Source organism: Rhinatrema bivittatum, chromosome 5, assembly GCF_901001135.1.
Source record: "Rhinatrema bivittatum chromosome 5, aRhiBiv1.1, whole genome shotgun sequence".
In the NCBI taxonomy this organism is placed as follows: Eukaryota; Metazoa; Chordata; class Amphibia; order Gymnophiona; family Rhinatrematidae; genus Rhinatrema; species Rhinatrema bivittatum.
Genome location: NC_042619.1, coordinates 229,055,038 through 229,078,291, shown reverse-complemented (window position 1 = coordinate 229,078,291; position 23,254 = coordinate 229,055,038). Strand labels below are relative to the sequence as shown.

Here is a 23,254-nt window from a genome sequence, read left to right as displayed (position 1 = left end):
GTCCTCAAACCTCTGACTAATGTAAAGGGCAATGCCTGGAACTGAAAAATGACTCCTGAGGTTCATAAATTGCAGGAACTTCTGATGATCCTTTCTGATAGGCCTTCATTAAATTCAACAATCTTAAAATAATTCTTCCTACCTTACTGCCATCTTAACAGACCTCAATGTTTCCATCTACAACAAAGGCAACAGCCTACTGATGTGCTTTAGATCAAAGTACCTCCCTTCTTTGGGCCTACAAAATCTAATATCTTCCTTGTCCACACTCTGACTCTGGTACCAGATTGAGATATTCCAAGAAGGCCTGAACCACCTCCCTTTTTGAGTGAGACTGGCAAGGAGACTCCATGAAAGTATATGCACTAGATTGTGAAAATTTCAAGGTCCAGACCCCATCAACTCTGAGGTATTTAACTTACTACTCATAAAAAAAAAAGGGCTAAGTGACTGCCCAGAGGGTCCCCCCAACCTTCAGTGTGGAGTGCGGGTGCTACCGGCAACATCTCTAGTACTGCTCGTCTCATCAAAAGGACTGAGAAATATGAGTTGGTTCCAGTGAGGTGCAGAACTTTACCAGGCTAATACTTCTTGGCCTCTCTGAAATGAGTCTTAGCTGTAGCTGTCTGGAATAGTCCTTACGCCTATCCCCCAAGGTCTTAACTAACTTCTCCAAATTGGGGTTTGGTAAGACATGCCTTAGAGGGAGGCTGCCTACCATCTCACCAGAGCAAATAGCAAGCTGCCACCACTAAACTCATGCTTCACTGGATCATAAGAGATATCTGCCAAAAACGCTGAACCAATTTCCAACTGAGTGGCTTCCTCCTGACCTGTACCAGCTGTGCCTGAGCTCCATCTTGAAGCTGCTGGGACCAACACAGGTATGTACAGAATGCTGCCTGTAATACTAAACCAGAGATCTGAAAAGACTGTTTAAGCAGAGAGTTAGTTTCGCAGACCTGAGCATCCTTTAGTGCTGTGGTGCTTCTATGGCTAATGTGGTCTTCCGAGTAACATCCCACATCAGCACATCCATATCTGAAGCCTTCAGCTTCTCCTTTACTTAGCAAGGGGTAAATTCTACTCCTTACCTTTTGCACTTCTAGGTCCTTGAACTTTTTCCGTTGGAAAGAAAACGGTAGAGCTAGGGCTCATGAAATGAAACTCTAGGGGGGCAGGGAGTGACTCAGAACCAACATCTGAAAATACTTCTTCAGGGCGAGAGTGGATTCCTGGCATGCCCTTCCAGAAGAGGTAGTAAGGACAAAAACAAACATTCAAAAGAGCATGGGCTAAACACCATGGGATCCCTAAAGAGTAGAGGTTAGAAATGAAGAAAAGGGTAGATGGGGTAATCTACAGGGAGTGGTAGTTACTACCCTAATCAGAAGGCAAGGGAATTATTACCCTTACCCAATTAGCTTGATGTTTGTGACACAACTGCAACATAGCTCTCTGCTTCGATGGAGGGTGAAAAATGGGGAATTAGATTCAGATGACAGCCAGTGCTAGTCCCTGACTTTTATGGCATGAGATACAGATATGTAGACAGTAGGGATAAAGCACAGGATTGCTGCTATGGCCAAGCAGCATTGTCTGAATTATCAAGAAGGCTGCTCACCCTGGAAAAACAATTTTGTAATGGGTTTGATGGTTGCTTGGTTTAGATTGTAAATATTGCTACCCTTAACATAAGGCTTGGGGGTAACCTGCACGGAGCAGGAGTTATCACCCTCAACAAACATGGGGGTAACCTGCACAGAGTGGCAGATACTACCTTACGAAAGCTGCTGGGCAGATTGGATGGACGGTCTGGTCTTTCTGCTGCCATTATGTTACTATGGAGAATCTCACCCCCTTGCAACCAGTTCCTTGAGTGACTGATGCATGGGAAAGACTGACTGACTGACTTCTTCCTGCTGAACATAAGCAGGTCCCCTCTCACCTTGAGTCTGGTCATGTTATGATGCCCACTGCTTCCAGGACACTAAATCAATGAAGGCAACTTCTCTTTCTAAGAGACAGTTCACTGAAGAGTCCTCAGTCTCTCTTGGAGAAATCTCACTCTTCTGAAGATTCCTCAAACTCAGACCATTCTCCTTTTTGGGGATAATGAACTGCTTGCTCAATAGAACTTTTCTTTCATTTCTCCATCTGCTTGCCAGCAGGAGCATTTTCTGATCAGTTCTTGTCCCTGGGCAGGGACCAACAGGCAGAGGGAACTTGCAGCAAAGACCCTATATTTTTTAAACAGCAGACTGGGGGGCAAGAGCAAAACCAACTCTGGAAGAACAGGAGGGCAAAACAGAACAGGTCCTTGGTGAGCTCAGAAACCACAGTGAAAAATGTTTATTTAAGAAAAGACTTGACTGTCTTTTTGAAAGTATACTTTCACTTAAGGTAATATATAGCAAAGATATATAAAAGTCTATTAGAATTGTTCAGTAGGTATGGAATGCAGATTTGGAGTAGTGATGAAAGATTTGACATGATATGAAAAGCATAGTTGTAAACTGGCAACTGTGGGAAAGGTCATGTTAGAGCATGCAAATTTCATTTATGGAGTAGCTTGAGCCCATATACATATAGGTAATTGAGTTACACAAAACAGATTTACTATGTGATAATAGTAGTCTATCACTTTTACCCATGAGTGCTTGACCAAAGAGCCAGCTGAAACAGAGGTATTTTGGTGTAATTTTTCAGGTTGTGAGTTCACGAGGGCTCTACCCTGTCAGAGCATTTTATCTTTTTTTTTTTTTTTTAACAGGATAATTTAAGATACCTTGTGATGATGGTAGAGATCTAGTAGATGTGGCAAGTAAGTTTGCTCTTTAAGCAACCTGGATTTTAAAGTTTGTGTTTTAAGGAACAAGGAGCCAGTACAGTTTTGTAGTATGGGATCACACTGCTTACAGCTTTCAGGAAGGTGTGCTGCAGTATTCTTTATTAGTTGGAGGCTCTTATACAATATAAATGATCAAAGACCCCCAGCCTCTCAACATAACCCCTATTCCCATGCCTCCACAATTGTTGCCTGCACAGGAACCCTGGGCAGCTGCATTTTGGTACAGCTTTCCCTCCTTGCATACATGCAACAATGCCTGCTAGTTGAAGCTGATGCAGCACATGTTCTATTGAAGTAAGTGTGCTTCCTATATGCAGTAGTTGACATTGCTCCCCCTTTTTGTTGGGTACTATGCAGGACACAGGAGGGCAGTAACCAAGCATATGGTCTACAGCAATACCTGTGTTCTAACTAGGTCTTCTAACCCAGTTAATCCTAGCAGGCCAAAGGGAGGGGGGAAGACAGGAGTAGAACAATCCTCATCCTGTGTAACCTGATGGCCCTCTGACTCTAGCTGCCCAGCTTGGGAAGACTCAGGCCCAAGGTGTTAAATTTCAGCAGGCCAAGATCTGACTCAGAAGCTGAAGTCATTAATATATCCTCTGCTGGAGGCAGAGAAATCCTGGCAGATGGATGCAGCATAAGAGTTTGTACAGGGTAAGGTGACACCAGCAAGCTAGTTACACTGCCTCACTCTGCTGGTAGGAGAGCATAACCCACTTCCCCTGGAGGGCCAACATGCATTAAGAGTGCTTATATTTCCTAATTTTTCTATCGTGAGTACTGGGAAACAATCTAGGTCAATAAATAAAGACTAGCAGGAGGCACTTTTTTTTTTTTTTTTAAGGGTCATACATGGTGCTGCTCACCGACTTGATAGCAGATCCTTTTGGAACTGCACCGATACTGCATTTTCCCCCACACACTTTAAAGTGCTAACCGTTTATGTCTTAATTTCTAGTGGACCATGCAGATTATGATGTTTCTTTAATGGAACACCTTGACTCTCAGATACACAGAAGTGTGGTACTTTGGCTCTAGGAACTACTAAATTTATGAATATGCTAAGACTGTTTGTAGTTTCAACTACTCTATTGCAGTGTATATACAGAATATGGGTATAAGGGACATGTTTAATAATATACAAATTGAGGTGAAAGCTCTAATTTATTCATAAAAAGCTGGATAACTTATACAAAAACCCTACATACCAGTGTGTACATTGTACACATACAAATGACTCACAAGAATGAAGTTCTATGTAAAATATACAATTGAGGAACTAACTCACATCTTGTTGTAAGGAAAGCAAGTTCAAAGAATTGAAAGTTCATTTCACCACCAGCCTTTGACTCCTGCTGTGCATCTGGTGTTCATACCAATTCCTGATCAGTTATGCTACAATGCCACTGGTACTAAAGCCTTTGAATGCCCATAGAACTACAGCACTACAAAATTGGTACAGAAAGCAAGGGGTCAAAAGATTCAAATGTTAACATGCATCACACAGCACTGAATCCCTAGAATAACTTCATTCTTCGGCAGCCATTCTTGCCAAGTATTCCTTATCAATCTTGAAGAGCCGCCACCCTTCCTCTGTGGACAAGTCCGAGGCACCCCTTCTCTTGTAAAACTTGATGGAAGGCTCATTCCACTCTGCCACCAGGAAGTGCATACTACTGCAGCGACATTTGACAGCCAGCTACAAGACAAGAGGGCTATATTAAAATCAGTCCATTTAAACAAGGGGTTTGAGGCATAGCCATGCATACAGAATGTGTAGATATCTAGTAAATAGCTGCAAATAACTACAATGTGACAATTTTGGTGAGTTAGGAATCAATAGCCTTAGCCAACCAACGTAGAACAAATAGTAAATTAGGATTAAAGGAATAAGTTCCTTTCACTGAGAGCTTTTGAGTAGTACAGAAGCCCCAGACAGTGACTATTAGAATGCTCCTTTGCATAATCAAAGATCATAGAATAGGAATGAGTGGTTGAGTATTTGGTATAGCTAGGGGGAAGCAATAAACACACTGATGCAAATTACAAGCAAAACAAATTTCAAATCCTCCTATAACATGCAATGTAATTAAGTTATCTGTACATCAAAAGATGGGCTGTTTGTATTTGGTCTGGACTGACCCAATACTTCAGAAGCTTTTTTCTTAGTATTACAGCTTTCTATTTAAAGTGTTTATTTTCCACCTATACCAATAACTTGTGCTAGGCAGATCATAATTCCTGCTTTTCTACATTACATAATAAGCTTAAGTAAGCTATTGAAGTTAATCACTTACTTGACTTAGCCTCTTAAAGATTTCTGATCCAATGCCAAATCCTGATATGGGGAAAAAAAAAATAGATTAGATTAGGTACTAATCAAAGCCAAGTCTGCTTGAAAACAGTTTTGCTTTCTAAACTGCACTATATATGCATCTATGGGGCAGAATGTCTATGAAAACTATTTATCAATAGGACTATTTTGTTTTAGCTTGCAAAGCATATTCTCCCAAATTACCATGGAAAAGGTCATTACCAGGGAGGGAGGGGGTGGAATAGGAATTCAGAAAAGTGTCCTGTTCAAGGAAGTTTAGAAGTGTTTTTCAAATGAAGATTTCTAGCCATGTTGGATTTAAAGTAAAAATACACAAATGTTATACCTCTAAATTCGTTCATTACAAAAAAGTCTTCAAGATAGAGAAGTTTTCCAATCCAGGGGTCATAAGTGAAGTAGTACATGGCAAATCCCACAACAGTGTATCCTGCAAATAGAAAAACATGGTTACACTCCCAAGTAGCATGAAAAACTGCCTCTAAAGAGAAGTCACAAGTACCAATTTACAATTTAAAGACTTGCATGCATAAATCCCTTTGCAGTTAGCAATCCCTCTTCAGTAGAAGTAAATTTCATATCAATTTTCTGCTTTATAGTAAAGACAGGAATATAGTATCTGGCTGGAAGCACAATAGGTATTAAGGTTTAGAATTGCATGTCCATGGAAGCCACCCACCATCCTGCAGAGCAGGGGTTGCCAACTCTGGTCCTCAAGAGTCACAAAAAATATGCCTGGTTTTCAGGAGATCCACAATAAATATGCATGACAGATTTGCATGCTCTGCCTCTACTGTATATCATGTATATTTGTTGTGGATATCCTTAACACTAGGCCTGTCTGTGGCTCGAGGACCAGAGCTAATCACCCCCCGCTCTAGACCATCATCATAAACACCAGTCCTGAGGCAAAAAGATCAAGCACTATATGCCCAAAAGCATTATCTACACTTTCCAGATTAAGTATTCTGTAGAACTCAATTCAATGTTTTAGTTCCTTGTACACGGCAGTTCAGAATACTAATGGTGTTCAGCTCTGCTTGCTGTAAAGATAAAAAGCTAATTTCCCCCCTCCAGTTTTTAATTTTGATTAGATACAGGCAATAGTACAACTTTCTAAGCAGCAAAGTATTAAAACATGTATCTACTGCTGCCTCAGTCCTTTTTCCTTTCAGTTTTTATCATAGCTCTGTATTTGCCCATCCAACTAGCAGAGTTGGCCAGACAGCTTTTGTAATCTGCTTTGAGACCATCACTGCTACAAAAATGGAATATCAAATGTTTGTATAAATAAGCTTCTGATTTTTATGACACTGTAGCTAACAGCAACATGGCTGCAGCTAGTACATTTGGTTTTGCTTACTATAGGCCCATACCTCCAAATTATCTTTGTCAAGTCAGCACATCTTGGATACAGGTTTAGCCATCCTAAAACCCGATTTACGCACATTTTGGAGTAGAAGATTTCTGATCTACCGTGTAGCTTTTAGATTTGGGAATTGTATGCTCCCTGTATGCCTTACCTCATTATGATCATCTACTTTATTGTGTAACGGATCTTTTAGTTACCTCCCCGCCCATCCATGTACACGGAAGGGCCATGTACATGGCGAAGCTAGAGACTGTAACCTGAAGATTGGGACAAATTAAAGAAAAAATGTTTCAACAAGGATTACATAATGGCAAGTCAGGGTCAAAAACTGCAAGAATATAGACTTGTTTTTTAAAGACCAAACGTTTTAAAATTAGGATTTAACTTTTACCTATGAACATGTATCAACAAGCTTACCCTCAGCTGTCTGGTGTTCTTTTGGTACTTCTGCAACAAGACAATGATAAAATGGGTGCTCGCCAAATCCATCCTCAAGAAGATCTAAAGATAAATAAAGTGAATAAGAACTCACACAAGAGGTAAGCCTTTACTGAAAGATTTTAGTTACGGAGGATACCTACCTTTCTCAGTTAATACTACTTGGTTCTCCATGTCTTCATACTTAGCCAGCTCCTGAAAGAAAAGAGACCATAATTAGATTTAGATGAATTCCTGATTTCATGACTGAAAAAAGTGAACACAAGAACTTCACCACTTAAAAATAAGCTTCCTCCTGTATATTTTCCATTTCCTTAAACTAAATAGCTTAAAATTTCTACAGCCATCTTGGTGAAACCATCTGGTCAAGCCATCTTTGTATTCACTGTATATAAGGTTAGCAAGAAGTCAATGAATACTATTATCTTAACATTTTTATAGTACTCTACACCAGTGAAGCAAGCATCCCCACCCAAAGGATACCTGAGGTAATGGGAAATTTTATTTTTCCCAAGGTCACAATGCGTGAGAAGCAGAATTTGAACTCTTAGCAGCTTGTTTGCCAACCCATTAGATTACTCACAAGGCTACTCCCTTCCACTGGGCATTTCGGTGGGGAAAGAAAGGCCAATTAAACCAGGTTTATAAAGAGTACTGTATGCCATTACTTACTCCAGAACTAGAGGTTCCAGCCACCTGGAACAAGATGAGCCACAACCCTACCCATGTGAATGGGGAAAACCTATTAGGGGGGGGGGAGGGCGCAGGGTTTGGCTAGGGGCGAGCAGCGGGCCTCAGCTACAGCCTACCCGAAGCCATTACACAAATGAGAGCGCAGGCTCGCTCTTACATTGTTCCTGTATCTTGAAACACTCCCCAGATTTTACGGCTGAAGGAGATTCTCCGTGGGCATTCGTACAATAGAACCCCACGTGTTAGGTGACATCACGGAGAACTCCTGTCACACGTATGCAACTCTGATCTCTTTAAAACGTATTACACGCCTGAGGGAGCGGCGTTGACGCTTTAGTCTGTATTATGAAACATCCCCCACCCTCTTAGGGGTGCCCACAAGGCCCATCTGCCCAAAATTTTGTTTTAAAATATTTATAAGCCTCCCTTTTTTTTTTTACGTTTCGTAATTATTTGAACATTTTTTGGGACACTTCTGCCTACACAGACACACATACAAAGGTCAAGCGCTGCTTCACTCCTCCCCCGGGTTGTGGCTACAGCACTTCAGCACTGGGGGTGCTGGCGAGGGATTCTTTGTTCCCCGGCGCCCTGCCCCTCCCTCTGACCTTGATTAACCGCAAGATGTCGCTGCAGTCGCTAGGAAGGGCCGGGCGGATGCTATACTTTCCGGCCATTTTCGTCTCTTGCTCTTTTTGCCTTTTCTCACGAGTCCCCTGTATTTGAAGAGTAGTAAGAGGTGTTTCTTCATTCGTTTCCCAGGCGCTGCCTCCCCTTCAGTCAGTCTGGGGAGCCCGACCCGGCGGAGCCCTCGCAGCACCCAGCAGCCGATCCACCGTCCCGACGACTATAGATGAGCGAGTGCGAGCGCTCTACGTTTATAAATGACGGCTGCCTCCCACCCAGACTCCCGACCAGCCAGAAAATAGACTCCGCCCCTCGACCAATCACAGCTACGGCCCCCTCCCTCCAGCCTCCCGAGCCCTGTCTCTGGGGCGCTGACGTCAGTTTCCGGAAAAATGATTGGTCGTCTGGAAGCGGTGAGTCAGACAGAAAAAAAAAAAAGATACAAAGCGACATAGTTCCGGTCCGGGTGGGCAAGAAAGCGGGGGAGGAAGACCCTGCTGAGGTTATAGCGCCCCCTAATGCTAGAAAGTGATGATAGACGTGGAAGACACTGCAGGGCTCATATTCAAAGGTGTTTAAAGTAACTTGCAAGTTAGCTGTTACTTGCCGACCTTTGAAGGTTTGTGACGTATATCTGGCTAAAATTTAGGAAAAAAATAAAGGTATTCCAAGGTGGCCAAAACTTAACCACGGAGCTGTATCTGGCTAAGTTAGACGGATAATTCTACCACGGCCTCAAGAAGTGCAGTCCTAAATTATCTGGCCTCCCGTGGCTGGATAACTTTAGACTTAACTGGTTACATTTAAATGAATATATTTCCCTATGGATCTAGTACATAGTTCACGACCACAGCTCTTCCCCGCAATTTTGAAATTCCATATGGAACTGGTACATTACTCAAGATAATGACAGTAAGTAATTTAGGAGTCAACCACTGTATTACTGTGTAATGGTGAATAAAACAGAAAATGTTTTAATGCCTATGTATCACTCCATGGTGAGACCACACCTTGAGTGCTGTATACAATTCTCTGGCAGCATCTAAAAAAAGATATATTTGCACCGGAGAAGGTACAGAGAAGGACGACCAAAATAATGGAAAGGCTCCCCGCTGAGGAAAGGCTAAAGAGGTTAGGGCTGTTCAGCTTGGAGAAGAGATGGGTGAGGGAGAATATGATAGAGGTCTACTAAATCATGAGAGGTATAGAATGGGTAAATGTGAATCGGTTATTTACTCTTTCAGATAACAGAAGGTCTAGGGGGCACTCCATAAAGTTAACAAATAGCACATTTAAAACTAATCTGAGAAAGTTCTTTTTCACTCAATGCACAATTAAACTCTGGAATTTGTTGCCAGAGGATGTGGTTAGGACAGTTAGCGTAGCTGGGTTTTAAAAAGATTTGGATATGTTCTTGGGGAGGAGAAATAGCCTAGTGGTTAGAGCAGTGGACTATGAACCAGGCCAGGGTTCAAGTCCAGCTGTCGCTCCTTGTGACCTTGGGCAAGTCACTTTACCCTCCATTGCCTCAGGTACAAAAACTTAGATTGTAAGCCCTCTGGGGATAGAAAAATATCTACAGTACCTGAATGTAAACCGGTGTGATATCTCAATTGAGATCGAATGTCGGTATATAAAAAAAAAAGAGAATTCATTATCTGCTATTAATCAAGTTGACTTAGGGAATAGTTACTGCTATTACTGGCATTAGTAGACGCTTGAAACCATTACTAACTGCTACAGACTTCAGAATGGTTTTACAAACACTAATATTCTTGAATCTTGACTACTGTAATTCCTTATTCCTAGGTCTTCCTGCATGTCACATAAAACCTCTTCAACAACTCCAAAATGCAGCAGCAAGACTATTAATTGGCACCAGAAAATACAAACATATCAATCCTACATTGAAAGCACTACACTGGCTACCAATTCAATCAAGAATACAATATAAAGCTTTAATGGTAATATTCAATAACATTAACCTAAATATCAGTGATCTGCTTGGGGTATCACTTAAATAGCATAAACCTCAACAAATCGTAAGATCACAAAATGGAATCTTACAGACACAACACACCCCCCCCCCCCCCCCCCCCGATTATGTATCAGACAGTTTATGTTATGTTATGTGCATTTTGGAAGAGCCATGTTTTCAGGTCCTGTTTGAATTTTTTTTGTCAGTTGTAGTTCTTAAGTCTGCAGGCACAGAATTTCATAGTTCAGGACCCGCTATATCAGCACTCTTTCTCTTGTTTGTGACAAGTGAGAGGTTTGTAATGCTGGGATTGAGAGGAAAACTTTATTTTTTGTTGTTGTATGACAAATCTGCCAATAAAGTACTAAAAATGTTTTTAAATATCGGATACATATACAATCGCTTCCAGAATCTCGAGAAGAAAGAAAAAAAATACATGATAAAATATCCATGATCGATAGGTTGAATCTTATTTTCCCTGTATCTTTTTGGGGTAAGTTTAAGATGAAGCTTAACAATTCATTTTTGCTTTATTCTTAAACATCCTTTTAACATTCTCTGCTATCTTACATCGTTGTTTTGAAAAGACAGATCTAAGCACAGGATTTTTTTGTCACATGTAAACCAATTTATTTACATGTGTTATTCAGACTCGAGTAAGTCATTCCATTCTTTTTATCTCAATTAGTCTATATACATGTATTCTCCTTTTTTCACTTTCTAATATATTCTAATTTTTATCTACGATGTTATAGTGCCATTGAGATACCTGACTTTACTCACTTTTTGACTGGAACTGCAAGCATATGATTGCTCAATGAATACCTCATGTCCAGCCCACTGAGCCATTAAACTACTTCCAAGGACTAGTCTTAGAAAACTTGTTGTAACATATTCTTGTTACAAATCCCGCTGATGAAGCCATTTTGGTGAAACAGTTGCCTCTGTTGGGGTACTTTGTTACACATATTGTATTGGTTTATACTTTGTAACTACAAGTTTGAACTTTTGTATTTTATTGCATCTATGTCTGTGTGAATGGCATAAATGTGTGACATGTAATATGCGTTTTTTAATTAATGGAGCTGTTATATTGATTTATTAGGTTTGGGCAGTGAGGATTCCAGTAGATATATTAGAACATTTACTACTGTTTTATGATTACTAAATGTATTAAAGAATTTATTGCTATATTAGAATTAGCTATTCCCTCTTTCCTTATTTTTGAATATTGTTCTTTGGGAATTATATGCACCTTCATCATACTGCTACAAGACACTGCCAACAGCCCTCCCACCATACTTGCGATCCTAAATCAGGGAAGGACAACGTGTATTCTCCTCAGAAATAGACTTTTATTTATCAGATTTGGCAGGATATAACATTTAGAAAATAACAGCAATTCCTGTCTCTGACATCCTGGCCACTAAGCATCCGTTTTCCCTAAAGAAAGTTCTGTATCATGAGTGGTGACAGGCATGCCATAAACCTTAGCCTGCTTAGTATATTAATACTTATGACTAACTTACTTACCCCTTGGTCTAGGCTTCAGGCAATATCTCTGTTCACCTCTGAAGCAGGCTCCAACTGGAGGGCTGGAGAATGTGGGCAGATGAGAGGCTTGCTTCCTGGGCTTGAGCGGGTAAGTGGTCCCAGAAGGAGACTTGCTTCTGGCTCTGTACTTGTCAACTGTCTGGGCTTGCTCTTGCCCCTCACCATCTCAGACTCCATCCTACTCTCTCTACACCTGAGCAGGCACCTCGTCTCTCTGGTCTCTGGGCCACATCCAGGCTTCTCCCTTCAGTAGCAGGGAGTGCTGGTCTGCTACTGACCAGCCTTTCACTTGTAGGGATGCTCAGGATTCGCTCTCTGGGTTTTCTCCCCAGATTGGTGCTCTCTTTCTCCCTTCCTTTTTCAGGGTGTCCTTCGCTTCAGTCTTTCTCCTCCTTTTGGTTTCAGGGTCGCCATTCAAGAACTGATTGATCTCGAGTGGGGTGTCCCAGAGGCTAATTTCAAAGTGGGGTAAAGCTGTTGGTTCTGGAGGCATTTCAAATATTTTCAGTATCTCTAACACCTCTGACCTAGGATCAGGGATCTTTCCCATTTCGATGTTTAAAATAGAGCCCACTTTCTCGATGAACTTTGCATAGGACAAGTCTTCGGGAGGGGAATAAAGTTCCGGGAGTCCTTCTGGAGGGTCAGATGGGAACCCTGTAGATGAACCAGGCGATGATGTCCATGGTGAGTCTGGAGTGTCTGGTCGGCCTGGAATTGGAGATGGTGCCGACTGCTGAGATGGAAGGAGTGGAGTTGGTGATGCAAGTGGCGAAGGCTGAGAAGGCGCAAGTGAAGGCTGAGGGTGTGCCGAGTTCAGTTCTTGGAAGAAAGTATTTAATGCCTGCAAAATCTGTAACATCGCTTTAGATGCTAGAGGTTGTGAAGGTCCTGGAAATGGCCCCATTCCTGAAGGCATTGCTGATATGAGCTCATCTTGAGGAGGCAGACCTGAGTTATGGAGAAGCAGAGGGGATTGTGGTCTACTAAGAGAAGATCCATCAGAATCTGAACCCTCGCTAGATGTGGCAGTGTCATGGACAGAGACCAGTACCACCTGTTGGTGAGAATCTGTCACACCAGGTGTTGTAGATATTACATGCTTAGTTTTTTGTGACTTTTTACGATGTTCCTTAGTAGTGTAGCCTGCATCAAGACTAGTGTCAAGGGTGTCGGAATTTGAGGTTGAATCAATAGTTTTGCATGTTTTGAGACATGCTGCTTCAATACGTCGCGTGGAATCGGTGCTGTGCACTTAGATGCACCTTTGTGCACCGATCCGTGCGCGCGTCGTTCTGTGCACCATCGTGCGCCCCTGTAACGTGCGCATCGCTATGCGCCGATGCTTCGTCTGAGCTGTGCGCCGATGTTTTGTGCGCGTAGCTGTGCATAGATGTCTTGTGCACGTAGTTGTGTGCTGAGGCCTCGGGCACCAACTTGTGCGCCGGTGAGTTGTGCGCCCGGCTATGCGCCAATGCGCCATGCATGCATCTCAGCTCTGACCCGCCGTCCTGCTTCGGCCGATTTGATTTTCTATGAGCCGTCTTCCTCGGCGTCGATGAGCAAGTTCGAATGGGTTCAGTGAAATGAAAACTACACGGCTCATGAGGGGATTTCTGTGAAAGAGGAGTTGCGGCCTCAACTCCCTTACTGGCCCCGGTGGATTGACAGACCTGGCTGAGGTACCCTCTAGTGAAGCAACCTTTTAGACAGAGTCTTCTTCGATCTCTTTGACGGTCCCGGCGAAGACTGTACGGATGAGATCTTTAGCTGCGTGATTTTCTCCGCACGTTTTCTTTGTGCCCTGGGGGATATATGGCCACAGTCCCGGCAGGAGACTTGGTCATGTTCTGGTCCCACGCATATATAGCAGTAATTATGTCCATCTGTAACGGACATAATCTTACCACGTTGGCAGTATTTAAATCCGGATGGCTTAGGAGCCATCACTACCCAGAAGAAATGAAGAAGAATAAAAATGGAGAAAAAATCTCTTCAGAGACGAGGAGGAGAAAAACCTCGCGTGCAGACTTGCTCGTGGAAAAAAAGGGACTGAGGTAACAAGGCAATCGCGCAACTGTACAGAGTTCAAAACTCTGTACTAACTGAGAAAACTCTGTCTACTGACCGGTCGCGAGGCGCTCCCAGACAGCATGGCTAATTCAGCCCTGCTATCGACGGGAAATTTTGCAGTAAACTGGCGCCTCTATCCGACGGGATATGCTTAGGCATGCCATGTAGATGGAAGATATGTTTAACAAATAGTTTAGCCAGTTCAGCAGCGGAAGGTAGCCCAGGCAGTGCCACGAAGTTGCCATTTTCAAGAAGCGATCGACAGTCACCCATATCGTGTTGTTCCCACTGGAAGGTAGCAAATCTACCATAAAGTCGGTCGCGATGTGTGTCCATGGTTCCTCAGGCACTGGCAAAGGTTGGAGGAGACCCCAAGGACATCTGGCTTGTACATCTGCCTTCATCGTGGGTCACCAATAAAAGGGTTGAAACATGGCCAACGTGCGGGCTTGTCTAGGGTGACCGGCCAAACAAGAGTCATGCGCCCATCTCAATAGCTTCTTTCTCATTCTACGAGCCACCACAGTTTTACCAGTGGGGACCGCATGAGTGGCTGCCAAGATCACCTTCTCTGGGTTGATGATGTAGCGAGGTTCGTCGGGCACATCCTCGGGTAGAAAGGAGCGCGAGAGAGCAACTGCCCGGACATTCTTCTCCACAGGACGGTATTTGAGCAGAAAGTCGAATCTGTTGAAGAATAATGACCACCTGGCCTGCCGATGATTAAGCCGCTGTACATGACGCAAATATTCCAGGTTCTTGTGGTCTGTATACACTATTATTTGGTGTTGAGCCCCCTCCAACCATGGATGCCACTCCTTGAAAGCCAGCTTAATAGCTAACAGCTCTTCATCTCCAATTCCATAATTCCTCTCAGCTGGAGTGAAGCACCAAGAGAAAAATGAGCAAGGATGAAGTGTGTTGGTATCGCTGTTTTGGTTCAGCACAGCTCCCATGCCGACATCGGAGACGTCGACTTCGACGATGAATAGGCAACGAGGATCGGGGTGGTGAAGACAAGGTTTTTTTAGGAAGGCCCCTTTGAGGTTTTGAAAGGCCGCTACAGCATCTGGCGACTACTGAGATGGGTTGGCCCCTTTTCTTGTCATGGCAGTGAGTGGTGCAGTTAAGGTGGAGTAGTGTTTGATGAACGTACGATAGTAATTAGTGAAGCCAAGAAAACGGCGTAGTGCCATTAATCTAGTTGGTCGAGGCCACTCTTGGATGCTTTTGGTCTTTTGAGGATCCATCTGGAACCCTTCTTTGGAAAAAATATAGCCTAGGAAAGGCACGGATTCCTGATGAAAGGCACACTTCTTGAGTTTTGCGTAGAGGTGTTTGTCTCGTAATCTTCGTAGTACTTTTACCACATCCGCCTAATGCGTCTGAAGCTCTTGAAAAAAGATTAAGATGTCATCTAAATATACCACCACGCACTGGTACAGCAGGTCTCGCAGAATTTCATTCATTTATTTTATTTATTTATTTAATTCTTTTCTATACCAACATTCATGACAGAAGTCATATGGCATCAAAGGCACCGCTCTCAACTGGTTCAAGTCCTTCCTTCAAAACAGGTATTACAAGGTCAAAATCAACAACAGAGAGTCACACCCCATCAGCGCTACCTTGGGAGTCCCACAAGGATCCTCTCTATCCCCAACCCTGTTCAACATCTACCTGCTACCGCTTTGCCAACTCCTCACCAAACTAAATCTAACTCATTACATATACGCGGATAATGTTCAAATTTTATTACCAATCACCGAATCTTTTTCTAAAACCTTGGAACACTGGAATTCCTGCCTTCAATCCATAAACGAGCTTCTAACAACTCATCACCTGATCCTAAATACCAAGAAGACAGAGATCCTCCTCATCACCCAAGAAGGAAATTACTCATTGTCCAACATACACCCTACTAATCAACCAGGCTTCTCTCCCCAAGTCAGAAACCTAGGAGTGATCATGGACAACCAACTGAACTACAAAAGTTTCATCAACACCACCACCAAGGACTGCTTTTTTAAACTGCAAGTCTTAAAATGACTGAGACCTCTCCTCCATTTCCAAGACTTTCGGACAGTTCTCCAAGCAATCATTTTTTCAAAAATAGATTATTGCAACTCTCTACTGTTCGGCCTCCCGGCTAATACCATCAAACCATTACAGATGTTACAAAACACTTCAGCAAGGATTCTGACCAAGACCAATAAAAGAGACCATATTACACCCATCCTGCGGAACCTGCACTGGCTCCCAATCAAATTCAGAATCTTATACAAAGTTCTAATGATCATCCATAAAGCCATCCACAACATCACCCCCCTGGATCTTAAGTTCCCACTTCGACCTCACATTCCCTCCAGACCGGTGAGGTCAGCGTATAGAGACACCTTGCTGGCCCACCCCATTAAATCCTCATTAAGGAAGAGAGCCCTTTCCACGTCTGGACCAACGCAATGGAACTCGCTCCCCCCAGAGCTACGGCTAGAACAATGCCCAATCACCTTTAAGAAAAGTCTAAAGACATGGTTGTTTAGCGAAGCCTTTGCCTAACTCTGATGACCATTTGAACCCCTTATGCAGCTTTGTTAGTAGAACTTCATCACTAGCGAGCCGATCTGAGTACAGACGATCTAATCAAGTTTTCTTCCTCAATACCCACTCCCTGTTTTCTCTTTGTTAATCCCATTTCGTTGGATCCAAGTTTTGTCTTCCTTTGTTTAATGTAATGCATCCTTTTGCAATGGTTATTGTTATAATGTAAACCGAGGTGATTTGTAACTTGTTACATGAACATCGGTATATAAAAGTGCCAAATAAATAAATAAATATCATATCGGTTTACATCGAACCAGAGTAAAATTCACATTAAAAATTTATAACAATATGTATAAGAAGCAGATACAGTAGAATGCTGCATGAGACATAGCAGAATTGAGGGTGTGAGGTGGGTGGAACCAGGGTAGAGATAAAAGATACTGGGGGGGACATTAACAGAATATAAAGGTAGAAGGAAAAGTGGGAGAAGAGCAGAAGAGCTACATTTAAACCGAACAACAGTAGTGTGCCATAGCCACCCTATACATTTGAATAAACAGTATAAATAAACGCTGGCCAATAAGCAATAAAACAAATGACAAATGAGCAGCTGAGCAATATGAAATAATGAAAGAGGAATTTAAACATAAATACTGGTTGTGCCATAACAACACTATACATATGAAACTAGACCCTATATCATATTGATTGTGACAAAAAGGCAATGTAATTGCTGGTAGCGGGGGTTTAGCAGTTGAAGTACTGGTTGTGTATTTACAGATTAAGGGGATTAGGGTAGGGTTAGGAGAAGGCTTGCTTGAACAGCCAAGTCTTGAGTTTCTTTTTAAAGGTCAATGGGCAGTGTTCATGGCGTAGGTCTGGAGGCATGGAGTTCCACAGGGATGGCCCAGCTACAGAGAAGGCACGTTCCCTAGTGGATGTGCAAAGAGTGGATTTGGCGGGGGGGTGTGTGTGTGTGTGTGTGTGTGTGAAGGGTTCCTTTATAGGCTGCTCTTATTGGTCTTATTGAAGCGTGGAGTCGTAATGGGATATGTAAGTCGAGTGAGTGTTGATTGTGTAGGGTCTTGTGAATAATGGTGAGGGACTTGTGGAGGATTCTGAAGCTTATAGGGAGCCAGTGGAGATTCTCGAGTATGGGCGTGATGTGATCTCCTCAGCTGGAATTGGTCAGAATTCATATTTTGAAATACTGCTGGTGCGTTGCACAAGCCGAAAGGCATGACTAAGTACTCGAAGTGTCTGTCAAGGGTGTTAAAGGCTGTTTTCCACTCATCCCCGTTGTAGGCCCCTTTTAGATCTAGCTTGGTAAAGATCTTGGCCCCCTGGAGTCTGTCGAACAGCTCTGATATCAGCTATAGAGGGTAGTGATCCTTTATGGTGATTTCGTTGAGACCTCTGTAATCAATACAAGGGCGAAGGGATCCATCCTTCTTCCAACAAAAAAAAACAAACCCTGCATCAGCCGGAGATTTAGAACATAAGAACATAAGAACATAAGAAATTGCCATGCTGGGTCAGACCAAGGGTCCATCAAGCCCAGCATCCTGTTTCCAACAGAGGCCAAACCAGGCCACAAGAACCTGGCAATTACCCAAACACCTAGAAGATCCCATGCTACTGATGCAATTAATAGCAGTGACTTTCCCTAAGTAAACTTGATTAATAGCAGTTAATGGACTTCTCTTCCAAGAACTTATCCAAACCTTTTTTGAACCCAGCTACACTAACTGCACTAACCACATCCTCTGGCAACAAATTCCAGAGATTTATTGTGCGTTGAGTGAAAAAGAATTTTCTCCGATTAGTCTTAAATGTGCTACTTGCTAACTTCATGGAATGCCCCCTAGTCCTTCTATTATTCGAAAGTGTAAATAACAGAGTCACATCTACTCGGTCTGATGAAACCTTTCTGCAGGTTTTCTTGGATGTAGGCTGACATGACCTTAGTCTCGGATAACAAGAAGGGGTATACCCTTCCCTTGGGAAGCTCTGAGTTAGGCTTCAGGTTAATTGCACAGTCGAAGGTTCTATGTGGTGGTAAGACATCTGTTGCTTGCTTGGAAAAGGTGTCCTGGAAGGACGCGTATTGAGGCGGTAGGCCGGGTAGAGATGGAATGGTAGGCATACATAGTAAGGGATAGATTTTCAAAAAGCGCGCATTCGCGTACTTTTGTTGGCGCATCAGGCGCAAACAAAAGTATGCTGGATTTTAGTAGATACGCGCGTAGCCGCTAAAATCCTGGATCGGCGCGCGCGCAAGGCTACCGATTTCGTGTAGCCGGCGCGCGCCAAGCCGCGCAGCCTACCTCCATTCCCTCCGAGGCCGCTCCGAAATCGGAGCGGCCTCAGAGGGAATTCGCTATCGCCCTCCCCTCACCTTCCCTTCCCTTCCTCTACCTAACCCACCCCCCCGGCCCTGTCTAAACCCCCCCCCCTACCTTTGTTGGGGGATTTACGCCTCCCGGAGGGAGAAGTAATTCCCCTCGCGCCAGCGGGCCGCTGGCGCGCCTAGACACAACCCGGGGGCGGTTCCGGAGGGCGCGGCCACGCCCCCGGACCACCCCTGGCCGAAACTACGCCCCCGGGCCCGCCCCGAAAACGCCGCGCCGATCGGCCCCGCCCCTGACACGCCCCCCTCGGAAAACCCCGGGACTTACGCGAGTCCCGGGGCTCTGCGCGCGCCGGCAGGCCTATGTAAAATAGGCGCACCGGCGCGCAAGGCCCTGCTCGCGTAAATCCGGGCGGATTTACGCGAGCAGGGCTCTTAAAATCCACCCCTAAGGGTGTAACTCTCTTGAGACATCGGTCATGACAGCCAGATCCCCACTGTGAAAGCTCCAGCATAGTCCAGTTGAACTGGGGAATGTGTTCTTATAGCCAGGGTAAGCCGAGCACAACAGGGTGAATGGCTTTGTCGAGAAATAGTCTCAGTGAGTAAAGCCCTGGTGTGTAAGCATATGGGCTGTGTAATAAGGGAGACTTCTCCTGGTAAAGGCTAGCCATGTATTGAAGAAAGTAGCAGTGGAGTAACCGTGGGTGTAGTGGGAATCCGTAGGTGCTCTATTAATCTCTTCAGAATAAAATTCCCACCAGTACCTGAATTCACGAGTGCAAATGTCTGGAACTCGAGACTCCCCGAGATGAGAGAGACAGGGAGAAATAGTGGAGGAGAGGGTGTAGTCAGACCTAGGAAGATTCCTCCAGCGGATCCTAGGTCTGCATGTTTCCTGGACAGATGGGGCAGGTTTGGACTGCATGGCTAGATTGTCCGCAGTACATGCAGAGGTCCGTCTGTTTACGATAGCACCTCTCTTTAGCGGTTAAATGGCTGCGGCCTAGCTGCATCGGTTTGTCTTCTTCACTGGGTACAGAAGGTTGGGTAGAGGCTGTATGCATGGTTCGAGGACGGATACCTCCCGAGGCATGTTTCTTAGGACTCTTCGCCTCCTGGGTCCGATCATGTATCCAGCGATCAACTCTCCCAGCTAGGTCAATGAGAGATTCTAGGGTGTCTGGCAAATCGCAAGCCGCTAGTTCATCCTTTATACGGGAGTTGAGACCCTCCAGGAATGTAGCATGTAGGCATCCCAGGTCCCAGTGGAGTTTTGAAGACAGTGTTTTAAATTCAATAATGTACTCCGGTAAAGGTTTACTCCCTTGTTGAAGGTGTAGAAGAACAGATCCTGCTACTGTCTGGCATGATGGGTCGTCAAACACTGACTTGAAGAGAGTCAGAAACCCAGGCAAGTCGCTCAGGACTGGATCGTTGCGTTCCTAGAGGGGCGAAGCCCAGGCCAGAGCTCTTCCATCTAGCAAAGACAGGATATATGTCGTCTTGGCAATGGCATTAGGGAAATAGTTCGGCTGTAAAGAGAAGTGCATACAGCACTGATTGAAGAAGCCCCTATATTATCAGGGAATCACCAGAGAAGCATGTAGTAGCTGGTAGAGGCACAGCGGTTTGAACAGTAACCACTTGAGAAGAAACATTCTTATCTGGAGTAGGAGGAGTGTTCAGTCTGGAATTCAACTGATTGAAGGTGGTAGCTAGTGTCTCAAGAGACCTCTGTTGTTCAGTGATCCGTTGGGCCAGGCCAGGGATGGCGTGTAAGGCTGAGAGCTGAGCCGGGTTCATGGAGTTAGCAATCTGTTATAATTTGACTTGAAACATGGGCCCTTGGTCGCAACAAGAGATGGCTCCTCCCACAGGGCTCCGCCCTGTGGGGACTTGCTAAGATAGGCCGGCTCCCAGTAGTAACACACACGGAGTATAGAGAGTCTTTATTGTACAGCAAGATATGAATATGGCCCGAGGAGAGGGCAGAGAACCACTGTACAGAGGAGGAAGGTCCCAGCTGATATGGACTCATCAGTACTCCTCAGTGTGTGGGTAGCGCGGAGATGTATTCTCACCAAGGTGAAGTAGTAGGTAGATCCGGTAGTGGTCCGCAGAGCAGGGTACATCGTAAATCCACACTGTAGATAGTAGGCCAGAGAGAAGTAGATCCGGTAGTGGTCCACAGAGCGGGGTACGCTGTGAATCCACACTGTAGATGGTAGGCCAGCGAGAGGTAGATCCGGTAGTGGTCCGCAGAGTGGGGTACATCGTGAATCCACACTGTAGATGGTGAGAGAGAGAGAGAGACAGGCTGGACAGCAATGGTACTCACTCTGAGAGAAGTAGGCAGTCGTGGTGAGGGACCTCCGTGGAGCGGAGGCCCGGGATGTGACAAGGCCCCCGAGGAGCAGGTACCTAAGGTGTCCAAGCTGGAGTCGAGGAAAACCCAGAAGGGTAGATTTGGAGCTTGGCAAGGCCCCCGAGGAACGGGTACCTGAGTCATCTGAGGCAGGAACACAGAGCTAAGAGCGTCTGTAGCGAAGCAAAATCAGCAGGAAGGGAATCCTTGCTAACTCGTAGGAGGAAATGAGAAGAGAGATTATATATACGTAGGTAGTGATGTCATGCGGAGGGGACACCCCCAAGATTCCCACCATGATGTGCTTAAAAGGAGGGCTGGTGTGCGCGCGCGCGTGCCCTAGGTGATTTCAGGATCAAAATGGCAAACGCAGTTGCGCACGCTGTCCTGGGGACACCGGGGAGGTTGGCGTTCAGAGATGGAGGCAGTCATCTTACCCAGAATCGATGGAGTGGAAAGAAGAGAGGTGAGCAACAGAGGGCGCAGCCGTCTGCAACCGACGGGCACAACACTTAGATTGTAAGCCCTCTGGGGATAGGGAAATACCTACAGTACCTGAATGTAATCCATTTTGAAGTGCTGAAAAAAGTGCGAAAAGCGGAATATAAATCTAAATAAATAAATAATGCAGGTCTTCGATTGTCCCCTCATCCTCATTTCAATGGGGATCCTCAACAATGCAGAGGATTTATCAATCAGTGTAAAATGCACTTGTCACTTCAGGCACCACTATTTCCCACTGACAAAACAAAGGTTACTTTCTTTACTGGAGGGTTTAGCTCTAGCTTGGGCATCTTCACTTTGGGAATGAGATGATACTTTATTGGTCAATTTGGACCAGTTTCTTCGAGACTTTTGGTTGATTTTCGATGAGCCAGGACAGTCAGTCTCTGCAGCATCTGACCTATTACAAATTTGCTAGTGCTCCCGCTCCGTTGGAGAATATGCAATTCAGTTTCAGATGTTGGCTGCTGAACTTTGATGGGGAGAGGATAGTCTTATAGCCATTTTCCACCAAAGACTATCAGAATCCATAAAGGATGAGTTGGCTGGCCAAGAATCGTCAGATTCTTTAGAAGAATTGATCCAGCTGGCAAATTGCCTGGACCTTCGCATCCAGAAAAGATCTTGAGAGAGCACCTCCCTTCGTCATTCAGTGTGATTAGCATCTACATTTCAACGACTGGTTCTCCCTTCTAAACCTCAAGAATCACAATCCTCCACCAAGGAACCCATGCAAATAGTCAGAGTCAGGATTTCGCCTGAAGAATGACAGCAATTTCGGCAACATAATCTCTGCTTGTATTGTGCGGGAGTCTGCCATTATGCGGCTTCCTGTCCCTTGAAACCGGGAAACTCTCGGACCTAGGGCGGTAGGAGAGACCACCCTGGGTCAATCAGCTTCCTCTCCGCAGATTCTAATTCCTGCAAGTAATTCCATGACACATCTTCAAGCCTTCCTAGACATGGGAGTGGCTGGAAACTTCATTGAAGAACCCTTGGTGGAAAGGATCTCCCAAATCACGATACCTCTGACTATGACTTCTGGCCTTTTACATCAAGAAAGAATCCGTTTATATGTGATACCTTCCGCAATCAATCAGATAATATTGGGACTACTGTGGTTAATGTTACACCAACCTCACATTGACTGGAGTTCCTTGAAATTTGCTAAATGGAGCTCAAAATGCCTTGAGAATTGTTTGAGCCAAGTAAGGGTACCAGCACTCAAAATTCAGCATTTTCTTCCAATTCTTCCTGGGTTACTTGCCCCGTATATAGAATTTGCCGATGTCTTTAGTAAACAGCGAGCCGAGACCTTACCCTTGCATTGTAATTATGATTGTGCTATCGAATTACTTCCGGGGAAAAGTATATTCACTATCAGTTCCAGAAACAGAGGCTATGAATCAATATATTCAAGACAACTTGGACAGAGGATTCATCGGATCTTCTTCATCCATTGCAGGAGCCAGGTTCTTTTTTGTTGCAAAAAAAGATGAGTTTCTATGACCTTGTATCAATTACCAAGGTCTGAATGCTATTACAAAGAAAAACCAATATCCCATGC

General features: G+C 44.3%; 2 protein-coding genes across 3 annotated transcripts in view; one reads left to right on the top strand and one right to left on the bottom strand.

The window, feature by feature from the left end:
* Nucleotides 1-3,999: 3,999 nt before the first annotated feature.
* On the bottom strand, nucleotides 4,000-8,544 carry SAT1 (spermidine/spermine N1-acetyltransferase 1). The gene is made up of 6 exons (XM_029603411.1): nucleotides 8,298-8,544; nucleotides 7,140-7,191; nucleotides 6,976-7,059; nucleotides 5,515-5,616; nucleotides 5,152-5,192; nucleotides 4,000-4,553 (listed from the first exon to the last, which is right to left on the bottom strand). Exons 1-6 carry the CDS (start codon nucleotides 8,364-8,366, stop codon nucleotides 4,383-4,385), a joined length of 519 nt encoding a protein of 172 aa, XP_029459271.1. The 5' UTR covers nucleotides 8,367-8,544; the 3' UTR covers nucleotides 4,000-4,382.
* Nucleotides 8,545-8,595: 51 nt separating this feature from the next.
* ACOT9 (acyl-CoA thioesterase 9) overlaps nucleotides 8,596-23,254 on the top strand; it is a 139,177-nt gene continuing 124,518 nt past the window's right edge. For both annotated transcript variants that reach the window (XM_029603408.1, XM_029603407.1), the window contains exon 1: nucleotides 8,596-8,729. The gene's annotated coding sequence lies outside the window, so the exon portion shown is untranslated. The remainder of the gene's footprint in view (nucleotides 8,730-23,254) is intronic.